Here is a 25,677-nt window from a genome sequence, read left to right as displayed (position 1 = left end):
AAATTATGCGTATTAATTCGTCAGCTAAGTTTCAGTTGTATATACTTTTTTGGACTTTCATTTTACCAGCGAAAGGCGTCAGCTAATACGTTTATCATTTGTTTAAACTAAACAATGCTGTTCTTGTTTATTATTTGCTTGTATTAATCCATTGTGACCTTAAGCTTCAACAGCGCGTTGTGACGCAATTTACCAGGTTTGTTAGTTTTAAAAAATAACCAAAAAAATGCATGTAATTCTTAACTGGGAGCTTAATGGTGGATTTCAGTTAAGAACTGAACAGCTCGTATATTTGTCCTTTTGCGCGTGGATGAATCGTCTTAAGCTAACTTATTTTAACTAACAGGTTTGTCATTTTTTCAAAATATTTTGAAATATTAATTAGTATTGATTATTAACAGATTGTTGAGCAAGCGAATTCTTGAAGTTTAAAGTCAAAGTTGTAAGCAAACAACAAGAAGTGGATATCGTTAACTATATCCATAGCGATGTTCAGACATAAAATATTTCCGAAAAACTAGCCTTAGCGTGTCAAAGTTGGATCTACCCAAGAAAGTCCCCGTCAGCAAAAATTAATCGATTAAAATGGGCAATGGAGTGCAGGAAAAAGAAAAATATCACTAATAAAAAAAATTCAATTGGAACAGCTGTTTTATTTATCAAAAACATTCACCTTAAGGATGAAAAACTGCCTTGTCGACATTAAATACTGTTTTTGTGGGGTATTCTCATGATGGAGGGACCGCATGATGGAAAACTTTCAACCAATCAGAATCGTTAGACGTTCCGATTGGTTAATCACCTTTTGCACATAACCAAAGTCTTTATTAACAGAAAGTGAAATATAGCGGTTCAGCAAAGTTTTGCGGTACATTTTCTGCTGATAAAAATGTTTTTTTTTTGTTTTGATTTTCTTTTCTTTCTAAATCGGTTTTAGTTTTCTCCCAATACCCGATTTCATTTTCGTATCAACTGAAATTTCTTGTGCCTGCTTATTTATCAATGAAAAAAATTCTTGGCCTGGATTTATTTGCTTTCTTTGAGTTTTTCTCGATTTCTTTGAGATTTTTGAGTACTCAGATCTGACAAGCTGAAAATAAGTGAAAATAAATGAAATAAATTTTCAACATTCGACTCTCTTATCACGAGGGATGCTACCACTGTTTTTGTTTAAAAGGGTGAAAGTTTGTTCGCATATTCAAACACAGGAGAGGAGTGCCGGTACATTGTTTAGTAAATTTGAAAGTTTCTTAAAATAGGTTACTTGCTTTTATTAACACAATCCAGGTAATGACCGTAGTGTCAAATTACGAAGCTCTCTTTTTCCAACCCAACTTGTGAATAGATCTGCTCATTTGGTGGCACTTTTTCTGTTGTAGCAATGTCAATTAAATATCAACTGTTGTATCTGCTATATTGGTGGCTAAAATCTGTTTTTCCCGCTTTTTTTGCACTTCTTCAGAGCTACGTTTTGCCCTTTTATTGCTTTGGTTTGGGTACTGTTAATTTTCTCGGAAAAAGTCTTAATCAGAAGCAGATTTTTCTAATAAACTGGAAATTTACTGAAATTTAACCGACTATTTTTCGGCCGTCCAAAATGATTTACCGTGGTCTCACAAAACACAGTTGAACCTATTTTACCAACTGTACCAACCCAAATGAATTATGAAAAAGCTTTTGGGAAATTTTGACCAGAAAATTGACTTTTTGCCAAAGACGTCTTCAGAAAAATTTCAGGTCGATTTGCCAAATTTGTTAGTGATGGTGTCAAACCATAGAAGGGGAGGGGTCAAGTTCTTGAACTTCCCTGGAAAAACGCAAAATTGGATATATTATCAACCAGTTTAGCTTTTTTGTATTTCACTAATACTACAAGGATGAAACTGTAGGTAGAGATTTCCTGCGAGTTCTATGAAATCATTCTTACAAAACCTGATAACAAGGCTTGGCGCAGCATTGCGAAAAACAGTTGCTTTGAATGAGGCATAGTTTTTCAGTTAGTTTTTTGTGTTGCAAATTTCATTCAATTTCTTTCTCATCAGGACGGCGGGCCCTATTTGCGATAGAAAGTGAATAATATTAGACTTAAAGTTTCTAAGCAGTTTCGAAATGAACTTCCGGTCTTTGTTCAGTATGGCCGAAAATGATGTTGATGACAGCAGAAAAAATGTGTAAAAACATAAGCTACAGTGTCCTAATTAAAATTTGAATTTTAAAAAAGGTTATTTGCCTGTACAATGTTTCAGGAAAATGGCAAATTTTCATGAAAATTTGATTGCCTTACGCGGAAAGTCTTACAGACAAAATTATATCTGAAAACTTATCTAACGAATTGCTTTTGAAACTTGTTTTCAATCTTGAGCAAAAAAATTTAAAAAATTTGTCTTTATTTTCCTTTGTTTAAATACAATTATCCGTACAAAAAAAAATGGAGGAGTAAACCTTTTTATAATTGCGAAAGCAGTGTCTTGTAATCGGAAACTTGAATTTGTCCCACAAACAAATTTTCTTACACATGTGTAACTGAAATTGATGTTGCTTCATTATCGATTCTTAGCATTTGCAAGGCCTCTTCTATCTTAGTCTGGAGGTATTGCAGTTGCCTTTGCACCTTATGGTCTGGGTTTTTAGACCGGGCCGGACATTGTTTTTTTTTTCAGCGTCTGAATTTGATTTTTCTCCGGGAAAAATTTAATAATCGAACTACAGTCTTTCTGTTTTTGTTTTGTCGGCTTAACTGCCACATCACCAAGTTTTGCGCTTTAAACAGTTTTAATTGCAGTCTCAGGTGTCGTTGGGTAAATCCTGTAGTTTTTTAAATTTACTATCCTTGACTGTTATATTTTTCATTGTTTGGTCAGTTTTTCTTTGTGAAATTTGGTTCGGCTCAATAGTTTCGGCTCAAGTTTTTTCGGCTTAGTGGGCCTAAATTGCAACGGTTTAAGTATAAAAAATGATTGTTGTTCTTTTGAACAAATCAGGTCAGTTGATAGTCTAAAAGTTGAAATTCAAACTTTTTAATCGATCAATTTTTTTTATGACAACATTTTTAAGCATTTTTTGTTTCCAATCAATTGTCGTCTAACAATGTGCTGGTGGCTAAATGAACGCACAGAAAATACTAAAAGCTTGTTTAACGCCAGTAATTAATTTTCTCAATTTGTTTTCATTGAACTGTTCATAGTGATGGATACAAAAAACATTTACCGTGTTTGTTTGGGCCCTTATTAGGCAATAAAATTGCGCTAAAGTTGTCGGTTCAGTTGTTGAACAATAATTAGGAAATTTTTTTTGGCCTGCACAGTTCGTAATATACTGAGATGCCATTTTTTCAGCCAGAAACCTAATTTTTAAGCTTTTATTGGATCAGATCAGTTAAATAAACCTATGTAGTTTGAGGTAAAATGTGTTTGCCGCTGATCAAAATTGCTCTTCTGAAAGAATGATCGCACATTTTCCTCAACGTTTCGAGATGATTGTTCCCAATTGCGACAAGTACTGTCATTGTCTGGTTAATGTCCTTAGTTCAGTTTTCTGATAAACGGTCTATCTCCTCATTTTTAATGTTGATCCCGATAGGTTGAGCAAATGATCTTAGCTATTTTTAGTAGCCGCTTCATGTAAATTGTTTTTCCACAAAACTAAGTTATTGCTTCTAACTTTTTTCTCAATTTCAATTTTTTTAACGAACAGTTTGAGTAAACAATGACATTATCGTGTATTCCGACTTTCGAAGAACGTGATAGGACATTTGTATAAGAAATTTTTATCCAGAAATTTTTGGACAGGAAGCAGAATTGGACAGGTTTTTTAATCTTCAATCCAAAAGCTATTAATGCGGGATGCGCAAAATAAAAAAATCTATTGCGGAAAATTATGAGGGTTTCAATGTGCGGCTATATTGACTATCATTAAATGCATCATGAGAAATTTACGACCAGCTGTTTAAGGACGTCGATAACTAGAGATCGAAATTTAAAATGATGATCCCAAATGGTACTATCAAAAGTTTTTAATTGAAAGAATCTTTGTCTGCATTACGCTAAAGTCCTTTCTTACGACCAGGCCCCGGATTTTAGTTAAGTATAAAAATTGTTTTAGTTAACTAAATATTTGCTTAAAAACCATCGAGTTAGTTGAAGAAAAGTTAAATAACACTCCCGCTAAAAGCAAAAAAAAATCTTTTTCAACGAATTTTCGGTATAAAAAAAGTAGCGAGTCTGAAAAAAAACGGAGATCTTCATTTAACGAGATATTTTCAAATTTTAATTTTAGAATTTACAGCATCTAATCAACTCCGTCTTCGTGTGGTCAGAGGTTTTAGTGAAAAGATCAATGTTGGCGAATAATTTTTGAAAAACTGCCGGTTTTCTGGAGAACTTCAACAGAATTAGTTAAAATAAAGCGCATCTCTATGATTAATTTATTTCCTCCGTGTTCTCAGAAATAGTTGTTTAAAAACGAAAAATAATTATTTAACTAAAATCCGGCGCCTGCGTATGACGGAGAGTCAGAATGTTTGAAAGATACTATTAGCCAATCAGAATGAAGGAAGTAAATTTTTCAATACATTTTAAAATCTTAAAGTAAGCTGTAAGTACCAGCTACTAAAAATTTAACTGACCAATTATAAAATATGCAAGTGCACAAATTTTCAAAAATTGCCGCATGAAGACGCATTAGAAAGGAGTTACTTTCTTAGGGACACCGATTTATGAAGTTTTTTTTCTGATATATTTTTTTGTTTTATGCTTAAAACATTCAACCAATAGACATTTGTAATAATTCTAACTAGCTGAAAATTTTTCATTGAGTTGAATAGGTTCGAAAATAGGTTAACTATAACAAAACTACTCGTATCAGCGCAAAGCTTTCATTCTTATAACTAACGTTGATGACGTTATTTTTGGTTTAAAAAAAGTTTCATTTCTCCTAATTTTCAATTCTTTCTTTTTTATTTTTCGTAAAAATTCGACAATGAGATATTATCGCGTCTGCACCGTTTTAATTTGAGCAAATAAATAGCTTGCTTTTTTGTTCCGATTTTCCTAACGAAAGTAACGGAATATTTGTGCTCGGGTGGGTTTTTTTTGTTCAGACCAATTTCGACTTTTTAACTGCCCCATTTTCACGAAGTTTTTTTTATATCTATCAAAAACTTGTGTTGTCCTGATCTAACACTTGAAAAGATTTTTCACCTGTGATCATTTTTTGGAGAGTTATGGTGGTTTAAAGATTGCCCTTTTGGCCAGTTTGGCACAATTAACGAGCGATATATTTCGCGCTTTTAACGCGTAAGCGGAGATTTAATCCGTCTTAGAAAATCGTTCAAAACTGGGCCAAGGAAGCTTATATGCTATAATTGATTTGTTAATAGAAGCAAAATCTATCACTTTGTACTTAATTTGGCGTTTGGGGGGATGTTTTTCAAAAAAATCTCAATTTTTTTTTTTAAAAAAGTTTTAACTTTGCTTTATTACATTGAAATTTTTCATGTCATTACTGCTCCATAGATGTTAAAAGGCAGTCGGAACATTCAGGACATTCATTTTGAGTTATAGTGGACAAATTAACTCCATCCTTTATCTCCAGTAACTATTAGTCTCTGGTGCAATGTCTTTTCGACTTTGAGCTTGGAACTTATATTTTTGGAAGATGATATAAAAAATTCAAGAATGGATATTTAATGGCCAATGAATACTACGAATTTTCCTGGAAAAAACCACCTCAAGCACGAAAATACTGTCTTTTTTCGGAACATTATATATTTTTGGATTGATGTTATGGCCACTTTTGATCAAGAATGTGATACTAAATTTATGTAAAGCTTGCGCCGCTCTATATTTTTGGCACGAGTGTTAGAGTGCAAATGAATCAGTGTTTGAAGCATATATTGATTTTTCTGAATTTTAGTTTTTGTTTAAAATGTCAGACGACGCGCGAGAAATTATAGTTGCCTCACACTGATCGGAATTTATGTTGAATCAACCATGGAATCTTAACATTTTAGAAAAGCGATGAAAATTCTATGCAATTTGGTGCATTATAATACAGAATGTTAAAATAAGGGTAAAACCCTGAATGTTTTAACTGATTTTTAACGACGGTCGACGAAAAGTTTTTTGCTCAGAAAAAAAGTCATGATAACTGTGCAAAAAAGATGAAAAATGTTTAAACTTTTCTGTCTATTTTGTTTCTTAATCAGTGCAAACGTTATGAAAAGTAAAACAATTTATTTTGCGTCTGGAGTTGTTTTAATGAGAGCAAACTGCTACCCTTTCAGTAAAAGCAGACTGAACAAATGAAATTTGGAGTGATAGAACAAAAATATATTGTTGTGTGTTGTTTATCACAAGCCAAAATAAAGCGTTGAAAATTGTCCCAGATTCAATTATCTTTAACTTCAAACCAAATTGCCGCAGGCATTTTTTCATTCTGAGCTTTGGATATCAATATTTTTCAGATGCTATAATTAAATTCTGCTAAAAGTGGCTGCTTAAAAAGTCTAATTTTATCCCCTCAGGGATTTGACCCTCTGCCGACCCAAGCGGTCCCCTTTTGTTCTATTTTGAGACATCCATTTTTAGTGACGGACCCTAGAAGTTTTCCAAAGGCACCTTCGGTGCCAAGATATACTTATTTTGAGGGTCGAGCTCGCGCCAAAAAACGCGACTTTTGGTCAAAATTTTCCAAAAAGTGCCCAAAAAACGCCTTTTTTGGCCTGTTTTTAAAAATTTTGCTTGCGGCGCTGACCAAAACAAGGTCTTTTTAGTGTTTTAATCAATTTGCTCGACCTAAAAAAAGGTCGACCAAATTTTCGAAATCTTTTTGAAAATCCGCCCCCCCCCCCCCCCCCCCCCCTCGAGAAAACCTTAGATCAGCCCCTGCCTGAGGCACAAACTTTCCGTCATTTTCTTCAAAAATTGGTCAAGAATGCCGATGATGTTTTTTCAAACAAGCTTGTACTAGGACGAACATAAAAACTGTACAAAATAAGTTGCAAAAAAGCAAAAAAAAGCTAGAAAACCTCGTAATTGTTGCTGGCATCAATAAAAAACAAACAGACAGCTCTCCTAAATCATAAGTTTTTAAAACTAGACGATTAATCCAGAAATTAACAAATATTTCTCGCAGCTTGTGTTTTGAAATTCAAGCATATCCGAGTTGAACCCATTAGAAATTTAAAACAAAGCAAAGTAGTTCCAAAACGGCTTTTCTTTGGCATTCTGAAGCGTTTTTTGTTTTCGGTATCCTTGTACTTAGGCACTCTTGAGCACTGTTAGTCATTTGAATATATTTTAAAGTATTCAAAAGTTTTCATTAAAGGAAACTGCAAATTGAAATCATTTGGGATAGACTCAAAATTTATTTTAAGAAAGTTTAGTATTTTCTACCCTTAAATCTGAATTTGAATCTGAATTTGATCCCTTGTTTCAATAGGCCGGTCCCTGTGTTGCCATTTATAATGGATAACTTAATATGGAATAGTTTGAAGTTGCGTCCATGATTCATTCTTTTAACATATAATAATACAAAAACTGACAAAATGTTTTAGGACGGTTAAATAAGGACACCAAATGGGGTTGAATGAGTTACGTGAAACTGAGATTATGATGTGACGGAATGCGCTTTGTCATTAAGTAGTAGGAGGCCACAAAGACTTACCATAATGATAATTTAGGGGATAAAACAATTTTTTTTCTCATATTTCGTATATCGCTATGGAAGAAGAGTTCAGAAAAGTTGAACTTTGGAGAAATTTTAAATGTCACTTTGAAATTTAGTTTCAATCTTTGAAAATTTTCCATTTTTTATATAAGACTTCGTCTCACTCTTTTATTTTAGAAAAAAACTGAATACAAAAACCGTTTATTGAAGTTAGAAAGCGGCGGTTTGTTTTAATTAAAATGATGAACAGAACAGAACTAACATATTGCCTCAAGTTAACGCCATGCTAAACACCATATGTGAAAGAATTTCATTGATGGCATTGTGTTGAAAATAAAAAATACTCGTTTTGTTTTCCTTTGAAACTTTTCAGTTTCAGCCTTTAAATTCTTCATCGATGGTCCTCGATTTCATTTTTCTGAATTATCTTCAGCCTACGCAGTGACATTTAAACTTGTTACATGCCTCGATTTTTTAAAAAAAGACGACCAATAAGTCCATTTTCATTTCAAACAACAATTTTTATTTAATTTTCTGATTTATTAATAAAAACAGAATTACTTGGAAAAGTCCCCCCAAAAAAGTAATTTATTTGGATAGCTGACGGACATAGTTTAAATAATCTCAAATTTATTCAACTGGATTAGCATTTTGGCTTTCCTTTGAAACTGATGTCGGTTGAGTTACAATTTGAACCAAGGAAGAAGAAAGGAGAAGTTAAATTGAATCGGATATCAGTTTGAAGCTCCATTTCAGTTTAACTCAGTTTTCGCAGCCATTTTTGGCACGTCTGTTGAAAAAGTTCTCTGCGTAATAAAATCGAAATCTGTTACCACCCACTAATTCCACAGTGCAGAATTTTTAATATCAAATTTAAAAGGCCAGTTTTTCAGTTTTTATGCGGACATTTTTTTCTTTAAATCCTTGATGCAGTTATCAGCAGTAATTAAACTTTTTGAAAGCTTCAAAACTATCTTATTTTAGAAATGAAACCAAGTTTTACATTTTGTATTTGTTAACTTTTGTTTCATATAGTTTATGTTGTCTATAGTTAATTTTTTTAACCTGGTTTAGAATTGGTGGTTTGCATTTCTCAGAGCATTTGGTGATCTCGCCGATTTTAATAGCTAGAAACTCAACGACCAAAGATATTGAAGTTTTATTTTGCAACCGCTACATCTGATTACAATGTGAGAAACTGTCGAATAACTTGATTTTGAATCCTTAGATTTTCTTTATGGTCACAAAGTCTTATAACCTTACTCTTTGTTACACTTGTGACCTTATTCATATCTCGACTTTGGCTCAGTTTTATTGTCAACTAAATTGAATCTTAGAATTGAAACATTCAATGCTCCTATATTTATCAAATTGAAGACAATTTAAAGTTTTTCAATTGAAAACAATTGCCAGACACGCACGAATAACTCGATCCGGTACGTTGTCTGTAGTCTATAGATGGAAATTCAGATTAAAAACAGCAGTTGCACGGTCTTTTCCACTCGAAAAAGTTGACCTTAAATTATTTGAAGACGTTGCCTCAAAACTGCCAAAACCATCAAAGTTTGTCTCAACTCAAACAACTGTGACCAAAAAGAGGAGTTTTTTTGTTTAAAAAATATAACTATTGAGTTTTGAGTTCTCATAAGGCTGGCATTTACCTTCAGCTTCAAATTACGTTAAACTACTTGTAAGTTTTTAGATCTACCCGATTTGTTTCCGCATCACAACGCCAGCGACAATAAACTTCCATCAAACAAGATTCGGATTACAAAAAAAAATTACCACTGTGATTTCACGCTGACTTCTTAGCATCCGTGCAATCTAGCGTGAGAATCAGAGTGCATTTGTCACTTTCCTAGCATGATGCATTCGGGCGTGCGAAACTTCATGTTATTTGTGGTGCTCGTGGTGATGTACTGCATGTTCATGACTCTGAGTGCGATGGTGTTGATAGAAGTCGAGAAGCCGTTTGAGGATGACTGGAGGCAGAGGATGAATACTTTGAAGAGCAGATTGAATGAATTGGAGTGTATCACCTCTGACGACATTGAGGGTTAGTGGTTCCAATAAAAAACCAGCCATCTTGTTTCAGAAGATGTATGCTCTGAATAGAACATTGAAAGTTAACGAGATCCCATAAATCCAATTTAATTAAATCCCATCAAGCAGATCCTATTTTAACTCGTTGAGGTGATCGGCTATCGTGTTTCAATTATTTAACACCAGTTTTTGAGGACAAAAATCTCGATGAAGGCCCCTGAGTTTTAGTAAGCTCATTAATTAAATAGTGTGTTGCTAGGCTCATTTATCTTCTTTACTTTAAATTTTTTGTGGGTGTTGCAGTTCATGAAAAAGTTTTTTTTTTGAAATTTTTCTGAATTTGCTTAAGCAAAACTTACTCAAAGGCATTAAATAACAGTCGAAAAAGCCATGGTTTTTGACCTGATTCACGTTGTTGTGTTGCATATCCAAAACGTGTGGCCGAGATTTTTTCAATGGCATAATATCTTTTTTATGTTCCTGTTTCTATAAAATTTGTGCCTATGTATGAATGCGTACTCATTTTTACCCTACTCCTGGCTCATAGACAAAATAACAAGTACTGAATTTTAGGGAAAATAGAAAGAAACATCTATGAAGTCATGTCCAGGATCTTAATATTATTAAGTACATCAATTACTAATCGAGAAAAGGGCAAACTATTTCTGCTCAAAATTATTTCTACAAAAATTTTCGAATTTTTTTTGCGGATGTTTTGCAGTTTGTTTTCTGATAGCTACCCTCAGGGGTGGATTTATGGGAGGGGAAGTAGGATGAATTAACCCCTGCCCAACCAAAGGGCCAACCAAACATCGACAAAGGGCCAACCATTTTTTCGACAAACCTTCATAGTTTTCTAAAGGCGTTTATGATAATCGGGAAGCAGGCGCCAAAAAACACCAATTATGGTGCAGGCTTTTCATAATATTGTGCAAGAATTCTCAATTATGAAATGGGTCAACCTAAAAAGTTTGACAAATATTTCGAAAGGTTCTTGAAAATGCCCTCCCACCTCGATAAAATCATACATCCGCCTCTGATTTCAAACCACTGAATTTTTAAAGAAACAATCAAGCTTCATTTATAGTTCCCCAGATCAAAATGGTTAAATTAGTAAAATGGTTTTGAGATACCGCGAAAAAATCAATCATGAGATTATGTTCAAAATTTGTGTTCAAAAATTTGTGAATAAGCTCTAGTGTTTATTTTCAATATGCTGTATTTTTAGGTTAATAAAATTGAAGCTTACATTTTTTTCTCGGATGGAATTTTAATCAAAAGAAAACAACCCAAAAAAAACAAGACTGCTAGTATCAAGGTGAAGCCCTGAAAGTTCCGACTGCCGTTTATGGAGCAGTAGTTAAATAAAAAAATTAAATATATTAAAATAAAATGAAATTATTTTGAAATTATCAAAATAATTTTAATATGGATTAAATCTCCACTTACGCGTTAATAGCGCAAAATATGTTGCGCCTTAACTATCCCAAATTGGCCATAATGGAAATCTTCAAGCCACTATAACTTTACGAAAAATGATCACAGGTAAAATAATTTTTCAAATTTAAGCTCAAGACAACAATACTTTTTGAATGATAAAAAAATTCCGTCAAAAATGGCTTGTTAAAAATTTGAAATTTTTCTGAAGAAAAAAAAATCCACCCGATCACAAATATTTTGTTACTTTCTTTACTAAAGTCGGAACAAAAAATGTTAACAAACATTCACTCACAGTTTTGAAAGAAAAGCCAAAACACTAATTTATGCAATACGATATTTTTTGTGTCCAAACAATTGTGTCCAAGACATTTATGTCCCGAACAAAATTTTCCGAAATTCAAAAAGTGTCCAAGACATTTGGTTCCCAGTCAAAATTGTTCCAAAATTGTCCAAAAATTGTCCAGTTAATTGCCAACCTAGATAACAACCGAAATTATTAGATCAAATTTTAGAGTAAGGAATAATTTGATAAGGCCGCGCATTTCTGAAGTCAGACTAGAGTTTTCTTTGGGTAGATATTAGAGGAAGATATTGGACTCAAATCATTTCCATATACCTAAATTTGTGCCAAACGTAGCTATGACTGATTCTAGTATCATTAGTATAGCTTATGCTCGCTAATCTCCAAACGAAAATAATTGCATCCAAATTCGTAAATTAATAAGAGATATTTATCGGTAAATAACTCAGGCAATAGATAAATTTCGGTATTTTTCTATTGATCAGGACATCATACAACATTTTTTTCATCTGTCCGTTTTTGGTACAAAACGGCGCAAGCTAGCCACAAGAACCGGTCGGTAATGTCCTTGAGACAAATTGCTCTTTTTGGCGGTCAACCTTAATCAAGGCTGAACCGAATTAGAACCAAAAAACAGTAAAAAACGGTCAAATGGGGCTATAGCCCCTCGGGTCTACATGTTTTAAGGTCTGCATATGGGGGGACTCGAACCCGGTTGACCGGCGTGAGAGACTTGTCTCTAGGCCGCTCGGCCAACTGTGCTTATTGTTGTTACATTTTAGTTCAGTTTTATATGCATCTATACTCTACATTCTATACTCTACATTTGCATTGCAACATCCTCCCCCCCTGAAGAAGGAAGAACCGGAGCGAGCTTAACGGTCGGCCGCGTGACTTCACGGGTTGCGGTCCTGACAAGGGCGGATCGGGCGCAACCGTCCTGTCCGTAGTTTAGCTTGACGATTCGGGCGAGAGGGTAGTACCCACGCGGACTATCGGGCTCAATCACCCACACGAGATCGCCTGTTTTAAGAGTAAAGTCAGAATGAGTGTGCCACTTGACACGCTTATTCAGCGAGGGAACATATTCTCGAAGCCAACGAGACCAAATCGCGTTAGCATATGACTGCGCTCGCACGTACCTTTTCTTGTGATCGAAGTGCTCCCCGGGTAAAAGCGAAGGAAAGCTTGTGGCATGTTGTCCAAGCAAAAAATGGTTTGGGGTTAACGCTTCTAACTCACGTGAATCGGTACTAACGGGAGTGATTGGCCTCGAATTCAAAGCCTGTTCAACTAAGCAGAGTGTTGTTCCTAACACCTCTTCAGTGACTCGCCTACTGCCTAGGATATCGTACAGCACGCGCTTCACGCTTCGGACGAGGCGTTCCCAGGAGCCGCCATGATGGGGTGCGCCTGGCGGGTTAAACTTCCAAGTAACACCTTTGTGTGCAAAAATGGTCGGAGCCATGCCATTCCAGCTCTTGATGCAGGCAAGTAATTCCTTTTCCGCACCAACGAAGTTCGTGCCATTATCCGACCAGATTGTGCTTGGCGTACCACGGCGCGCAACGAACCGTTCAATGCCCATGACACACGAACTGGTGTCCAGAGACGGTACAATCTCAAGGTGTACAGCCCTGGTAGTGAGGCAAGTAAAAAGAAATCCCCATCTTTTTTCCGTGCTTCTGCGAACCGGAACGTAAAGCGGTCCAAAGTAATCCACACCCGTATGATTGAAGGGTGGTTGCTTGTATCCGAGACGTTCGACCGGTAAATCGGACATAATTGGCTGGATGGTGCTTGCTTTGCGTTTACGGCATGTCACACATTGATTTTCGACAGACCGAAGTAGTCGACGCAACCCAAGTATTGCAAATTTCATATTTAAAACGGAGCGCATGTAATCTAATCCTTGATGAAAATGCTTATGGTGGAGGCTGCGGGCCAACAAACGAACTAAGGTATGTCGGGCGTCGAGTATTATTGGGTGCTTAGTATCAAACTCGGTATCCACTAAGCGCACAATCCGTCCGGTGGAACGAATGATTCCAGCGGGACCGATAAATGGCGAGTATGTGGCAATTTTACTACTATTCTTAATAGGTTTGCCAGCGGTGAGTGTTTTTAACTCAACGGGAAAGGATTCCATCTGAGCAAGATGAATCAGTTTGCTTTCTGCAATATCAAGTTCAGTGGGGTCGGTGATTCGTAAGTCTTTACCACGAAAATGCTTATGTGAAGGCAACACCCTCAACATAAAAGCGACTACTCGTTTATATCTTGTAAAGGAACTAAACCTTTCCCAATTGAACCCGTGTTCGGGATGTTTTATTGATGTGACATCGGTGACGAAGGAAGATGATGTCTCCAAGCAATTATCAACATCACAAGAAGGACCCTTCAAACGAATTTTATTGATTACACGTTCGTCGGGTAAAAACGGCCAATCAGTAGTCCTGAGAATGCTCGGACCAATAACCCAGCTGCTATCCTTGAGGGCTTCCGAAGAAATCCCCCGCGTACCGGTATCAGCTGGATTATCGCCGCTCAGAACATGGTGCCACTCATCAATAGTGGTCGACTCGAGGATTTCGCCGACACGATTAGCGACGAATACAGGTAATTTTTCAGTGGAGTTTAGCCACTGCAAAACTGTTGTACTATCTGTCCACATAAAGACATGATTAATAGAGACGGTAAGGGCGGTCAGTATATCATCTTTTAGTCGTGTGGCGAGCAGAGCAGCTTGAAGCTCTAGCTTCGGTATCGATAGCGCTTTCATGGGCGCAACGCGAGCTTTACCAAAGATGAAGGATATTTGAGTTTTATGCGAGCTCGCGAGTCGCGCACGCAAAAAACCAACAGCACAGAAAACGTCCTGCGAGCTATCACCGAACATGTGGAGCTCAATTTGATCAACAGGCTCTGTGAAGTAACAACGGGGAATAGTCAATTGCCCTAAGAGAGGGAGACCGGAGTGCCACTCGAGAAACTTATCTCTTATGTCTTCTGGCAATTCGTCGTCCCAACTTTGACCACTGATTTTCCAAATATCTTTCAGTAAAAGACGGGCCCTAACTGTGTATGGAGCTACTAACCCAACAGGGTCAAACACAGAAGAGACGAAACTCAAGACGGTTCGTTGAGTTATTGCTTTATCGAGAGGACGATCCACGCCTCTGCTAACAACCAATGTGTCTTTCACATGGTCCCACTTAAGACCTAAGACGTGTGATGATCGTTCGGCACCGTTACATATTTCCTTGATGGGTGAAGATGAGGTTTCGGATTCCTCGGGGTTCATTGCTGAAGTGATTTCATCAGCATTACTGACAAATTTAGTCAAATTAAATCCTCCCAATTTTAGTAAGGAAACCAAATCGCGACTAGTTTTAATTGCTTGGGTAACGTTCTCGAATGAATCCAAGTAATCGTCCATGTAAAACTTTTCATTTACGACTGAGGCGGCCTCAGGGTATGTGGACATATTATCAGTTGCTGTTTTTTGCAACGCGAAATTGGCGCACGTAGGTGAATCCCGTGCGCCGAATATATGGCGAGTGTACTGATGAACTACCACATCGGAAGTGGTATCCTCCCGCCACAAAAAACGGAGCGAAATTTGATCGCGGGCAAGGACTCCTACCTGGAGGAACATACCCTCTATATCCGCGGAGACGGCGTACTTATGTTGACGGAATCGCAAAAGCACAAAAATTAAATTTTGGAGTAGGTCAGGACCCACCAATAAGGACTTATTTAAGGATGTGCCGTGAAACTTAGAAGCCCCATTAAGGACTCGGCGCACCTTACCCGGCTTATTCGGATTTACGACGGGATGGTGCGGAAGATACCACTCGCGATCGGAACGCTTACGTGGATCATGCGGTTCGACGGTAACGGCATAGCCTTTCCTAATGTCCTCTCTAATTGTTTCTGCGTATCTTTCGCGCAGCTCAGGGTCTTTACTTAACCTTCTCTCCAATGATTTAAATTGGGCGAGTGACGAGTAATAATTGTTTGGTAGACTGACATTACTATCAATCCAAAGCATAGGCACAATGTATCTTTCGCCATTGTGAACGGTTTCAGAATTGAGGATGGATAAAGCATGTTTATCCGCGGCGGAACGGGCATCGACTTGTTTGAAAGCACCATACGATTCCAACTCGTACCAGGATTTTATCTGGTCGGTCAGAGAAGAATCTTCAACAACACACTTGAAACACGAAGAAGTAGAATTACCGGACGGCGGCAACGGACCACTTAAGACCCAACCTATCGGTAGGCGAACGGAACACGGTGAGTTTTTATCATCTCCCAAGATGAACTCAATGGGTCTAACGGCGTGGTAGTAGTCTTGTCCGATAATAATTTCAACGTCCTCATAAGTATATTGAATGGGCTTAATAGGTGCTAATTGTGGATATTTATTCTGCAAATCAGCAATATTGATTAATTCGGAACCAATCCGAATACTGTCTTTAACATATGCACAGAGAGAAAATACGAAATCACTATTATTCGGCTCGGAGGAAACTGTAAACTTGACTCTCTGAGTCTCAACAACGGTGGTCGAATTGAAACCACTAATTGACAAGTTAACGGGCTCCCCTACTAAGCCGAGACGCTTTACGAGTGACGAAGACACCCAGGAGTGAGTCGATGCACTATCACAAAGAACCAACGTCAGGAGACTGGTTACATCCGAGGATACACCAAGTGTTGCAATTGGCAACAACCCTTTAGAAGATTCAATGTCAAGTACATCACTAACAGCGGCATGGGTGGAAGTGTTTGTATTCTCCTTGGATTTGTTTGTTCCAGCCTTATTCGAGACATTTGAATTTTCCTTCCGAGGAAATATTCTTTCGGCTCCATGGAGCAAGACATTATGTGTGCTATCACACTCTGGCTTCGGGCACTTTTTTGCTCTAGAACATTGCCGGAAACTATGATTGCCATTGAGGCAAGCGAAGCAAAGTTTCTGTTCAGCTACGTATTTTGCTCGCTGAGTAGCATTCTTTTCCTTAAAAACAGCACAATTCCACAATGCATGACTACCCTTACACAAAACGCACGGCGGAAACTTAGACTTATCCTGAGACTTATCCTGAGCCTTACTAGTTACCTGGCTATTGGCTGCAAAAACTTTGGTTGTTTTTGGTTTAACCGGTTCTTCATTTTTTGCCTTAGAGCTGAGTAAACGTAATCTTTCATGCCCCTCGGCCTTTTCTTTCAACCAGTTGTTAAAGTCTAAGAGTGTTGGTCGCTGCCAATTATGTCTAACAGTATGCATCGACCAAGCCTCCTTGAGGTTAGGCGGAAGTTTACTAACAGCTTGGTTTAACAGGTTAACACTCTTTAGATCATCGTTGAAAGACAATGATTTGAAAACTGCTACGAGGCCAGATATGGCAGAGGAGAAACTAATGACATTTTCCGAATTGTGCATCTTAAGTGGAGGAAAAGTATTCAGCTTATCAAGATGCGCACCAACAATGGCATGTGGTTGCCCAAACTTCCGTTGCAAGGTGGCCAGTGCATCCTTGTACATAACGCCACTATAACTAAACTCCGCAATTGCGGTTTTTGCTTTGCCTGTGACGAGCGTTTTTAAGTATGTCAATTTCGTATCATCGGTGAGAACAGCGGAATCAACGGTGGACTTAAACTGACCAAACCATTCGTGCCAGTTTAACGGGTTGCCGTCAAACTGGGCTAACTTCCATTCAGGAAGATGATCTTTGCGGCTATGCATCAATAATTCCGCCAATTCACGAGCGGAGAGAGGTCGATCCGATGAACAACCTTGGTTCGGATAAGCGGGAGACGGTGCGTAGTCCTCGTTGACTGGCTGATAACCAGTATTAGTTTGATTGACAAAATGCGGAACATGTTGTGGATGAACTGGGGGAGTATTAAAATACACAGTCCCACCACTAGTATACGGAGAGGCGGTGTTACACGATGGGACAATAGTTGTCACATTAGAAAAAATGTTTCCAGCATTACAACACTGAGCAGGCGTGACGATTGGAGTTGTAGCTGCCAATCGCCATAAGTTTGCATCACTTGTGTAGTAATCGTTGATACTAGGTGACACAGTATGCGGAACAAAGGGAAGATTATGTTGCGTCTGGACTGGCGCTGCATGGCAATTAGGTGCCGAAAAGAAAACCGGCGTTGGGTTTACTCCAGAAGATGAGAAGCCACCGCCAGCAAATGCAGGCGACAAAGAAACAAAACCAGAACCGGGTTGGGCCGGTAACATTGGGACAGGTAATGATTCCGGTTGCGCGATGGCAAAACTACCATTAGTTATGTTTGAACTCATGGTCTGTAAAGGAACAGCAGACGGTGGTGGTAGCACGTGTGCACTAGAATGCATATTGTTAACTGGGAATGGAACAGAGGCTGGGAATGAAACAGAAGCTTGCAATGGCAAACGGCTTGCACTGCCAAATTGAGGCATAGCCCGATGTCCATAACTATGGATTCCAGGGTCACTCAATGCTGTGTGCTCATGGTTATGACTATTACTGGTGTGAATTGCATGAGCAAGGAGGGCGGAAGTCGTCGGTCCTGACGAAACGGGTACATGAGTGAAGGCCTGCAAACCTGGCGCACTAGCAACGTCGGGAGGTGCTTGTGAACTAACAGAGTCTACCCAATCATTAGTTCGATTGGTTGCTACCTTTGAAATAGGTTGACTTACTCCTGTTAAGTTACTTTCCGCTACCTTCTCGCTAACCTCAGATGAACTGTCCTCAAGTTCAAACGCTTTCAATTCCATTTCAATTAGTTGCTTTTTATGATTTTCAGCCAATTGCTCTAGTTCCAGCTGACTTTGTTCAAACTTAAGACGGTTCTCTTGCTCTTTAAGTCTTAAAGATACTTGATACTGCCTTTCCAGCTCCTCATGGCGTCGTTTTACTAAAGCTAACTCATGCCGTTTCTCACTTGATGACATAGTGCGAACAGTCGACGTATGACGAGTGGAAGCAGATTTATCAGACTTATGTGAGTCAAGCTTTCTACTATCCTTAGACTTATTAGAGACCTTAGACCTGTTTTCAGATACTCGTGCTGCTGAATCACTTGTTTTGTGCGAGTGTGAGGATGTCTCAGACCTAGTTTGTTGTAAAGATCCCTTGCTCCCTGTAATGCCGGCTGCTGGAAATGACGAAGGTTCAAGGCTCATCTTGTAACTCTGAGCTTCGTGCATTACTTTATCGTTCATTTCGGTTACTTTCTTAAGCCAAAGGTCTTGCTGAGCAATAATTTTTTCAGGATTTTCTGTTTTTCCCGCTAACCTAATTAATTGCTCATTGACGTCGACAGCTTTTTCCAACGCAATTTTACATTTGTAAACAGCATTATCAATTTTTGTAGTGCGACTATTATTCTCAATGTACTCAAGTAATAATGAGTGACCTTTAAGCAGCTCATTTTCTAGATTTAAACGGGTTTCGAATAACTTGCGTATCTTACTTTGGAATTTTTCGTCCATGTTTTTCACAAATTGACAATATTCTACGGATGCTCACTTATAGAAACCAATCAATAAAATGAGATATTGTTTTGGTACGTAATTAAATTTGCATTAGTAAATCAACATTAGCTTACAAGACGGGGGAACTTGACGTCTCAAAGCTTCTACCTGAAGCCTATTTCTTATAGCTTTCCGAGCTTTGAGGGGTAAGCGGTTTCGCTTCTTACGTGTCTTAAGGATGTTAAGATTAGCGCTATAACGCCTTAGAAGGAGGAGAGTCTTTAACTCAAGGGAAGGAGGCTGGTGAAGCTCTTTGTACTTCTCAATTAGTACCTGGTCCTTAGCCTTACGCTTAGAGATAAAGTCTTTAACGACGTTGAGAACGAGAATACCTGTTGAACCTAAACTTTCCTCTATATCCTCGGTTCCGTTCCGTCTACAGTATACGATCGCACAAATGTTTGTCCTATACCTTAATAACAAATTGACAAGTTGCTCACTACTCAGCTTGCGGTTATTGTTGCTGCGGTGCCTACTTATCGAGTTATTAATGGCGTCGTGCCAAATTACAAGGTCGTTACGGTGCGACAAGTAGTGATGAAGGTAGTACTGTATCGTTTTCTGAGAGTCCCTAGCGTTAAAGTTCAAACTTAAACCTGGCTTCGTAAAGCAAGTATCTTTGACGCGCTTCTGGGACGGAGCGGGAAGTTTTCGGAGCGCGTGATCCAAAGAACTAGCTCCTAGAATGAATACCATACACTTAGGGGACCTATGCGCCGGCTTCGTTACGCTTAAGTACCAATGGGGTTGGAAAATTAAGTAGGTCGGTTGAACTCCAACAACACACACGGAGTAAACCTGAGGATGAAAGAGTTCAACTTAACTCACTTAATATCACCGTACCTGACCACTTAACTTTACTGTCACGCAACGAAGTCAATAATCTGACGGGCTGAAACGGCTTTGTTTTACTCGAAGCGAACTGGCTTTCAGTTTCACCAATGGTGGGTGGGGGATCAGGCAAATTGGTTAAGTTCCAACAACACACGCGGAAGAAACCTGAGGATGAAAAAACTCAACTTAATTTGCCTGATATTTCGCTACCCGACCACTTAACATAAGGTTGGTGTCATCTTACAGCACAGTTTCGCAGAATTCTGGAGACGTCTTGAGGATTTTTTGTTAATTTTTTTACTTTTTTCACAAAATTTTTCAGTAAATTTTGGTCAGCAGGTTCGAGTCGTAAATCAACCCAAAAAACTAGTCCAGTACCTCTTGTCTATGTTCCGATTTCACTGATTAATATTCCGTTCACATATATCCAAAAATTTTTGGTATCGAGAAAAAATGTCAAGTCAGTTTGTCTATGTACCGACTGTAAGATGTTTCAGTTCAACGGAACTGTCCAAAAATTTTGGGTATTGAGAAAAATTACCGGGGGCTAGCTTGCGGGAAAATTTGTATCATAAATGACATCGTATTTAAATTTATAGCACAATTGGAGTTTTAAAAGTTTTGGAAACTTCTTACAGTTTTGGAGATTGGGCGGTCACCGGTTTTGGGTTGTCAGACCTTCGGTCAGGTGCAGAGAAATTGTTCGGCAATCACTTCTCTAACTTACACAAAACGTCTGCAGTTGACTTGTACTCACTTAATACGTCTGTTGTTGACAGTCAGGATATCGTAAGTTGGTTTGGTGTAGTAATTTCCTGTAGCTATATTTCCAACTGTTCCAACTATATTTCCAAATGAATCAATCGTGGCAAAATTCCGAGAGACTTCGAGAATGAGAGACTTCACAAAGAGTTGCACTCTCTACAAAACCAACTGTGCAAGGCAGAGGACAAGATACACGAGCTTTAACACCGACTCAAAGACGCACTTCAGATCATATCACGTTAGACATTCATGCACCTCATTGAAGTTGTGTATTTGTGATTTAGCGGGTGGTTTTACCAAGTGATGAAGTATTGGAGTCGCATAATTTGAAGACCAAGTATCACGCCACGATTCTTACGAGTTTATGCACGTCGATCGAAAGTGTTTGAAATCAAATAATAGATCGTACAATTAACTCCATGTTAAATCTCGTGAGTCTAGATATCGTCGCATGACCGTTTTGAGGTTATGAAGTAAGATGATTTCTTGACTATCTGCTTATATTTCGATTTCTAACTTCAGTCCCTTGTGGGGCGCCAAAATATGCTCGCTAATCTCCAAACGAAAATAATTGCATCCAAATTCGTAAATTAATAAGAGATATTTATCGGTAAATAACTCAGGCAATAGATAAATTTCGGTATTTTTCTATTGATCAGGACATCATACAACATTTTTTTCATCTGTCCGTTTTTGGTACAAAACGGCGCAAGCTAGCCACAAGAACCGGTCGGTAATGTCCTTGAGACAAATTGCTCTTTTTGGCGGTCAACCTTAATCAAGGCTGAACCGAATTAGAACCAAAAAACAGTAAAAAACGGTCAAATGGGGCTATAGCCCCTCGGGTCTACATGTTTTAAGGTCTGCATATGGGGGGACTCGAACCCGGTTGACCGGCGTGAGAGACTTGTCTCTAGGCCGCTCGGCCAACTGTGCTTATTGTTGTTACATTTTAGTTCAGTTTTATATGCATCTATACTCTACATTCTATACTCTACATTTGCATTGCAACATAGCTCTTGTGACAATTAAAAACAATGAAATGCTAGTTCATGATGCTTACGCTTTTTTCAAACATCGAATTTTGACAGACACTTGAGTTTTGTGGCGATGTGTTTTATCAAATTGTAATGGCCGTGTGCGCGGTTTGCAAGACAAGGTCACTATTTTAAATGATTATAGTCCTTTCCCAGATTCAGCCGACATCGAAAAGCGAAAAATCAGAACAGCTCTTAAAACTATGCTCTGTTTTTTTTCTGTTTTTTATGCCGGTTTCATTATTTTATTTTTCTTGCAGACTTTTATAGGCTAACCAATTTTTCCTAGTTCCTCTATAATTTCATTTAACACCAAAATCAAAAATTCTCTAAAATTGGACTGATTTTACCAAGAAGTGCTGGTGGCTGTCAATATGGTGCACACCAAAACGAAGCAATAAAATCTAATTTAGCCTCAAACAGGTCCTTTTCCCTGAAACGCCATTTGGTTTCCATTTTTTTTTCAGTTTTCCGAGTGATTCAAGGCTGTTGATATCTGCCTTGTGTTTTGCAGTAATTCCAAGGTTGCAATATTTTTTTTTAAATTTTCATCATTTAATGGGAGGGGGTGATAACCAAAAATACCTCCCTATTTTGTAAAAAAAAACTGCGTCGCAGGCAACTTTTACAAAAAAAAACAGAAAAACTGAGAAAAACGACACGTTAAGCCCTTTTTGATTGAAAAATGGCGTTTTTTGCGTACGCTACCCCCTCATTTTTGGTGTATTTTGTCGCCAAAAAGAGGTTTTGAAAAGTTTTGGGGTTAGTTAATCAAAAGTGAGTGTGGATTTCAGTAACAAAGTGTGAACACTTTGGATAAAAATTGGCAAACAGAAATGAAGGGGGAGGCGGTGATGCCCCTCCGTCCCGTCCCTCGGCTCACTTTGATGCTTCGTCAAGACTTTGACGAATCAACGGTACAACCCTTTTTTATTCAATATAGCGGTGGAAAAAAAATTTGTTCTAAAATGAATTTCTTAGATTATAGCCACGACTATTTTAATTTTGTCAATTTTGTGTCTCATATTTGTGAAAGTTGTCTAAAAGATGCGGCAAAAAACGGAAAAAAACTGTTCGTGGTATATTAGATAAAAAAAGTGTCAATATTAATACGGCTAGCGGGTATCACCTTACGGGATACTGTACGGTTGATTCATTTATTGCCCATAAAGTCTATAGTTTTTACACTAGATCCGTAAAAATTTGGAGGAAGCTACAGACAGTTTGGGTCAACAATAAATTAAATTCAATGAAGTTTTCACATGTTTTATTTTAATAATTGTTGCTTCTGCTAATACTTGTTTCTTCTGCTGTGTGTAGAGTTGATATTGGAGGTGGAGATTGGTCAACTGCATGGGTTTTCCTCCTCTGGCGACATGAACAATGACAATGGGTGGTCCTTCGGGGCATCTCTCCTGTTCGCCACCAGCATCGGAACGACAGTCGGTCAGTTGCAGCAGTTTACTTGTTGATCATATGTTTATATTTGAAAGAAGTTTTTGTTTTTGATTCCGAAGTACCGCGGGGCAATCGGCATGTTTCGACCATGCTCGAGGTATGTTTCGACCATGCTCGACCAAGTTCTGATATCTTTCGGGTCCGTGCTCGCGGTATGTTTCGAATTTTTGCTCGACCCAAACTCCTGTCTCGGCTACTTTTTTTTGGGTTTTGACGAAACAAGACGAAACATAAGACGAAACATAAAGTGAGCACCTCGACCCAGGTTATCCAGGCTATTAACCGCACACTGAAGTGGCTTAAGGGGATGTAAAATGGGCACCAGCAATCAATTACAAATTTCCCTCGTTGACAGGTTATGGCAACTTAGCCCCGGGAACAGTGACTGGGAAAGTGCTGACAGCGTTGCTGACTTCTGTCTCGGTGCCACTGACTCTGCTGTTGACAACTGTAATGGTCATCCGTCTCCTCAAGTTCACTCGAAAACTCAAGGCATACTTAGAGAACAAACTTGGTCAGTTCACTCTATCTGGCTATGTTAGCTACTGAATTAAAAAATTTATTTCCGCCGGAAACAAATCAAAACGCTGGACACTAATTTATCAAAAAAAAATCTTCTACCAGAACCCTTTTTTTGTCACAATTTTGCATACATTTGAACCTAACAAGGCCAACGAGTCGTAAAGGCCTTGTTTTAAGGTATTTGCTCATTAAGAGAAAATAGTTTAAAATTAAACTAAGAATATCAGATTTGATGATCAAAAGATTTTAATGTGTAATTTTCCAAAGAAAATAGATGAGTTTTGTTTTCTAATTTTCAGGCAATTCTTTGGGTCTGTTTCTGACCCGGTTCCTGCACTTATTCATCGTGTTCACGTGTGTGCTCTCGTTCTTCGTGTTCGTAGCTACCCTCGTGTTCCGAGAAACAGAGCCTTCTTGGAACATGTTAGAGGCTCTCTACTTCAGCATAGTGTCTGTGTCCACGGTGGGATTGGGGGACTACGTGCCTGGATCCCAAGTGTACGGGGGTTGGAGGGAGCTCTACCTCGTGTTCTGCTCAGGTGACTTTGAACTTCGTGTGTTTTTGCTAATATATTTGTGTTTTACAAGAAGATATCCAAAAAAGGTTTAGCAACAAAAAGTTAAGATTTTGGTAGTGTCAGAGACATGTACTTGGTAATCTCTTTTTTGCAAAAACTCATAAAATTGATCATTTAAATGAGCTATAGGCCATTTTAAATGGTCAATTTCTTTAGCCATTGTCATAATCCAGAACTGTGTTTGGAAAATGTTTCATAATAAAAACAAGCTCAAATAAGAATCATGAGCATCGTGGAAAATAGCTTGAATAAAAGTGTCTGTTTTAGCATTTCTTATTGTGGGCGTGGTGTTTGCCCTGTTGGTTCTCGAAACCCTCTACGAGATCCCTGAACTGGGCATCCACGTGTACCTCCTCCCGACAGACGAGGACGAGAGCGTCTCTGGCCAAAACGACTTCGTGGACCGACTCGACAGCGACAAAGTGCCGAATAAAAGTAACCCTACAGTTAATTCTACGAATATGATGAGTCACGGCGATGGGGGAAAAGCGACTGAGAGGTTGATCGGCAGTGATAGTTCCAAGCCATCATATGGTGTCAAGTAACTCAACATAGCGCATTTAATAAAAGTTGGTAGTAATTGTTTACGAGATTATAACGAAATTTTTGTACTTTTTTTGACCACTTAATGAAAAACTTAAGTCAAGAATTTTAAGAAAAGTGATGCAAATTGATGAGAGAAAAATTGGAAGGAGAAGTTTAATTTTCGTTTTTTTTTAGAAACCAAAAATTTTGTTATGCTCTTCCTGTGTATTTTAAGTTTTCCCTCATAGATGCTCAAATGATATATTTTTGTTTTGAATGAATTGCTTTATTGATGAACTTTATCGTTCCTTCATTGGTTTGGAATGGTTGTTCTGCATTTGATGAAAACATATATTAGCCATGTAAACTTCCTGAGATAATTTAGTGCAGATGAGGTTTGTAAGATAGGACGGGCTCAACTCCTTAGAAATATTTGTGAATTACTCAATTACTGATTTTATTAATAGTTGTACTTCGCATTTGAAACATGACTTCGATTTTTGGAAAATCCCCGCACAGAATAATTTAATATTACTTGTAAAGTTTTGCGTATATAGATCATATTGGTAGTAATTTTCTCGGAACGAATCATAATTTGAAACTGCGTTCTTCTGTAGTTAGTTCTCATGATATCAAAATTCCATCGAAGATACTGAATAATTGCATTAAATGTAAATCACCACAGAATTACAACAAAAGTCTCACTGTCTTAAAAACAATTGATCTCTTCTATTTATGCTTATTTAGTTTTCCCACTTTGCCCTTCTTTTTCAAATAACAGGAACCTTCACGCATAAAACTTTTTTTTTGCGCTCAATGCAGGCCTTATAGCCGCACACACATCTTCTCGCAGACTCATTTTCTGTTCTCTATGTTTTAGGCAATTTTTTGCTCGGGCTTTCGAAGAAAGTGACAAAATATTTGTGCTCGAGTTTCTTTTTCTTCGGACAA

At 37.9% G+C, this 25,677-nt stretch overlaps 1 protein-coding gene across 3 annotated transcripts; it reads left to right on the top strand.

The window, feature by feature from the left end:
• The first annotated feature begins 22 nt into the window (after window positions 1–22).
• Window positions 23–24,837, top strand: LOC134851184 (potassium channel subfamily K member 1-like). 3 transcript variants are annotated; one of them, XM_063867153.1, is made up of 6 exons: window positions 23–196; window positions 9,371–9,724; window positions 22,964–23,089; window positions 23,457–23,615; window positions 23,923–24,162; window positions 24,469–24,837. In XM_063867153.1, exons 2-6 carry the CDS (start codon window positions 9,532–9,534, stop codon window positions 24,744–24,746), a joined length of 996 nt encoding a protein of 331 aa, XP_063723223.1. In that variant the 5' UTR covers window positions 23–196; window positions 9,371–9,531; the 3' UTR covers window positions 24,747–24,837. The 3 variants fall into 3 exon arrangements, with proteins under 3 accessions (XP_063723223.1, XP_063723225.1, XP_063723224.1); XM_063867155.1 differs by lacking the exon at window positions 23–196 and adding an exon at window positions 227–346; XM_063867154.1 differs by lacking the exon at window positions 23–196 and adding an exon at window positions 7,815–9,104.
• Window positions 24,838–25,677: the final 840 nt, after the last annotated feature.

Source organism: Symsagittifera roscoffensis, chromosome 7, assembly GCF_963678635.1.
Source record: "Symsagittifera roscoffensis chromosome 7, txSymRosc1.1, whole genome shotgun sequence".
Lineage (NCBI taxonomy): Eukaryota > Metazoa > Xenacoelomorpha > Acoela > Convolutidae > Symsagittifera > Symsagittifera roscoffensis.
This window is presented reverse-complemented; position numbering and strand designations above follow the sequence as displayed.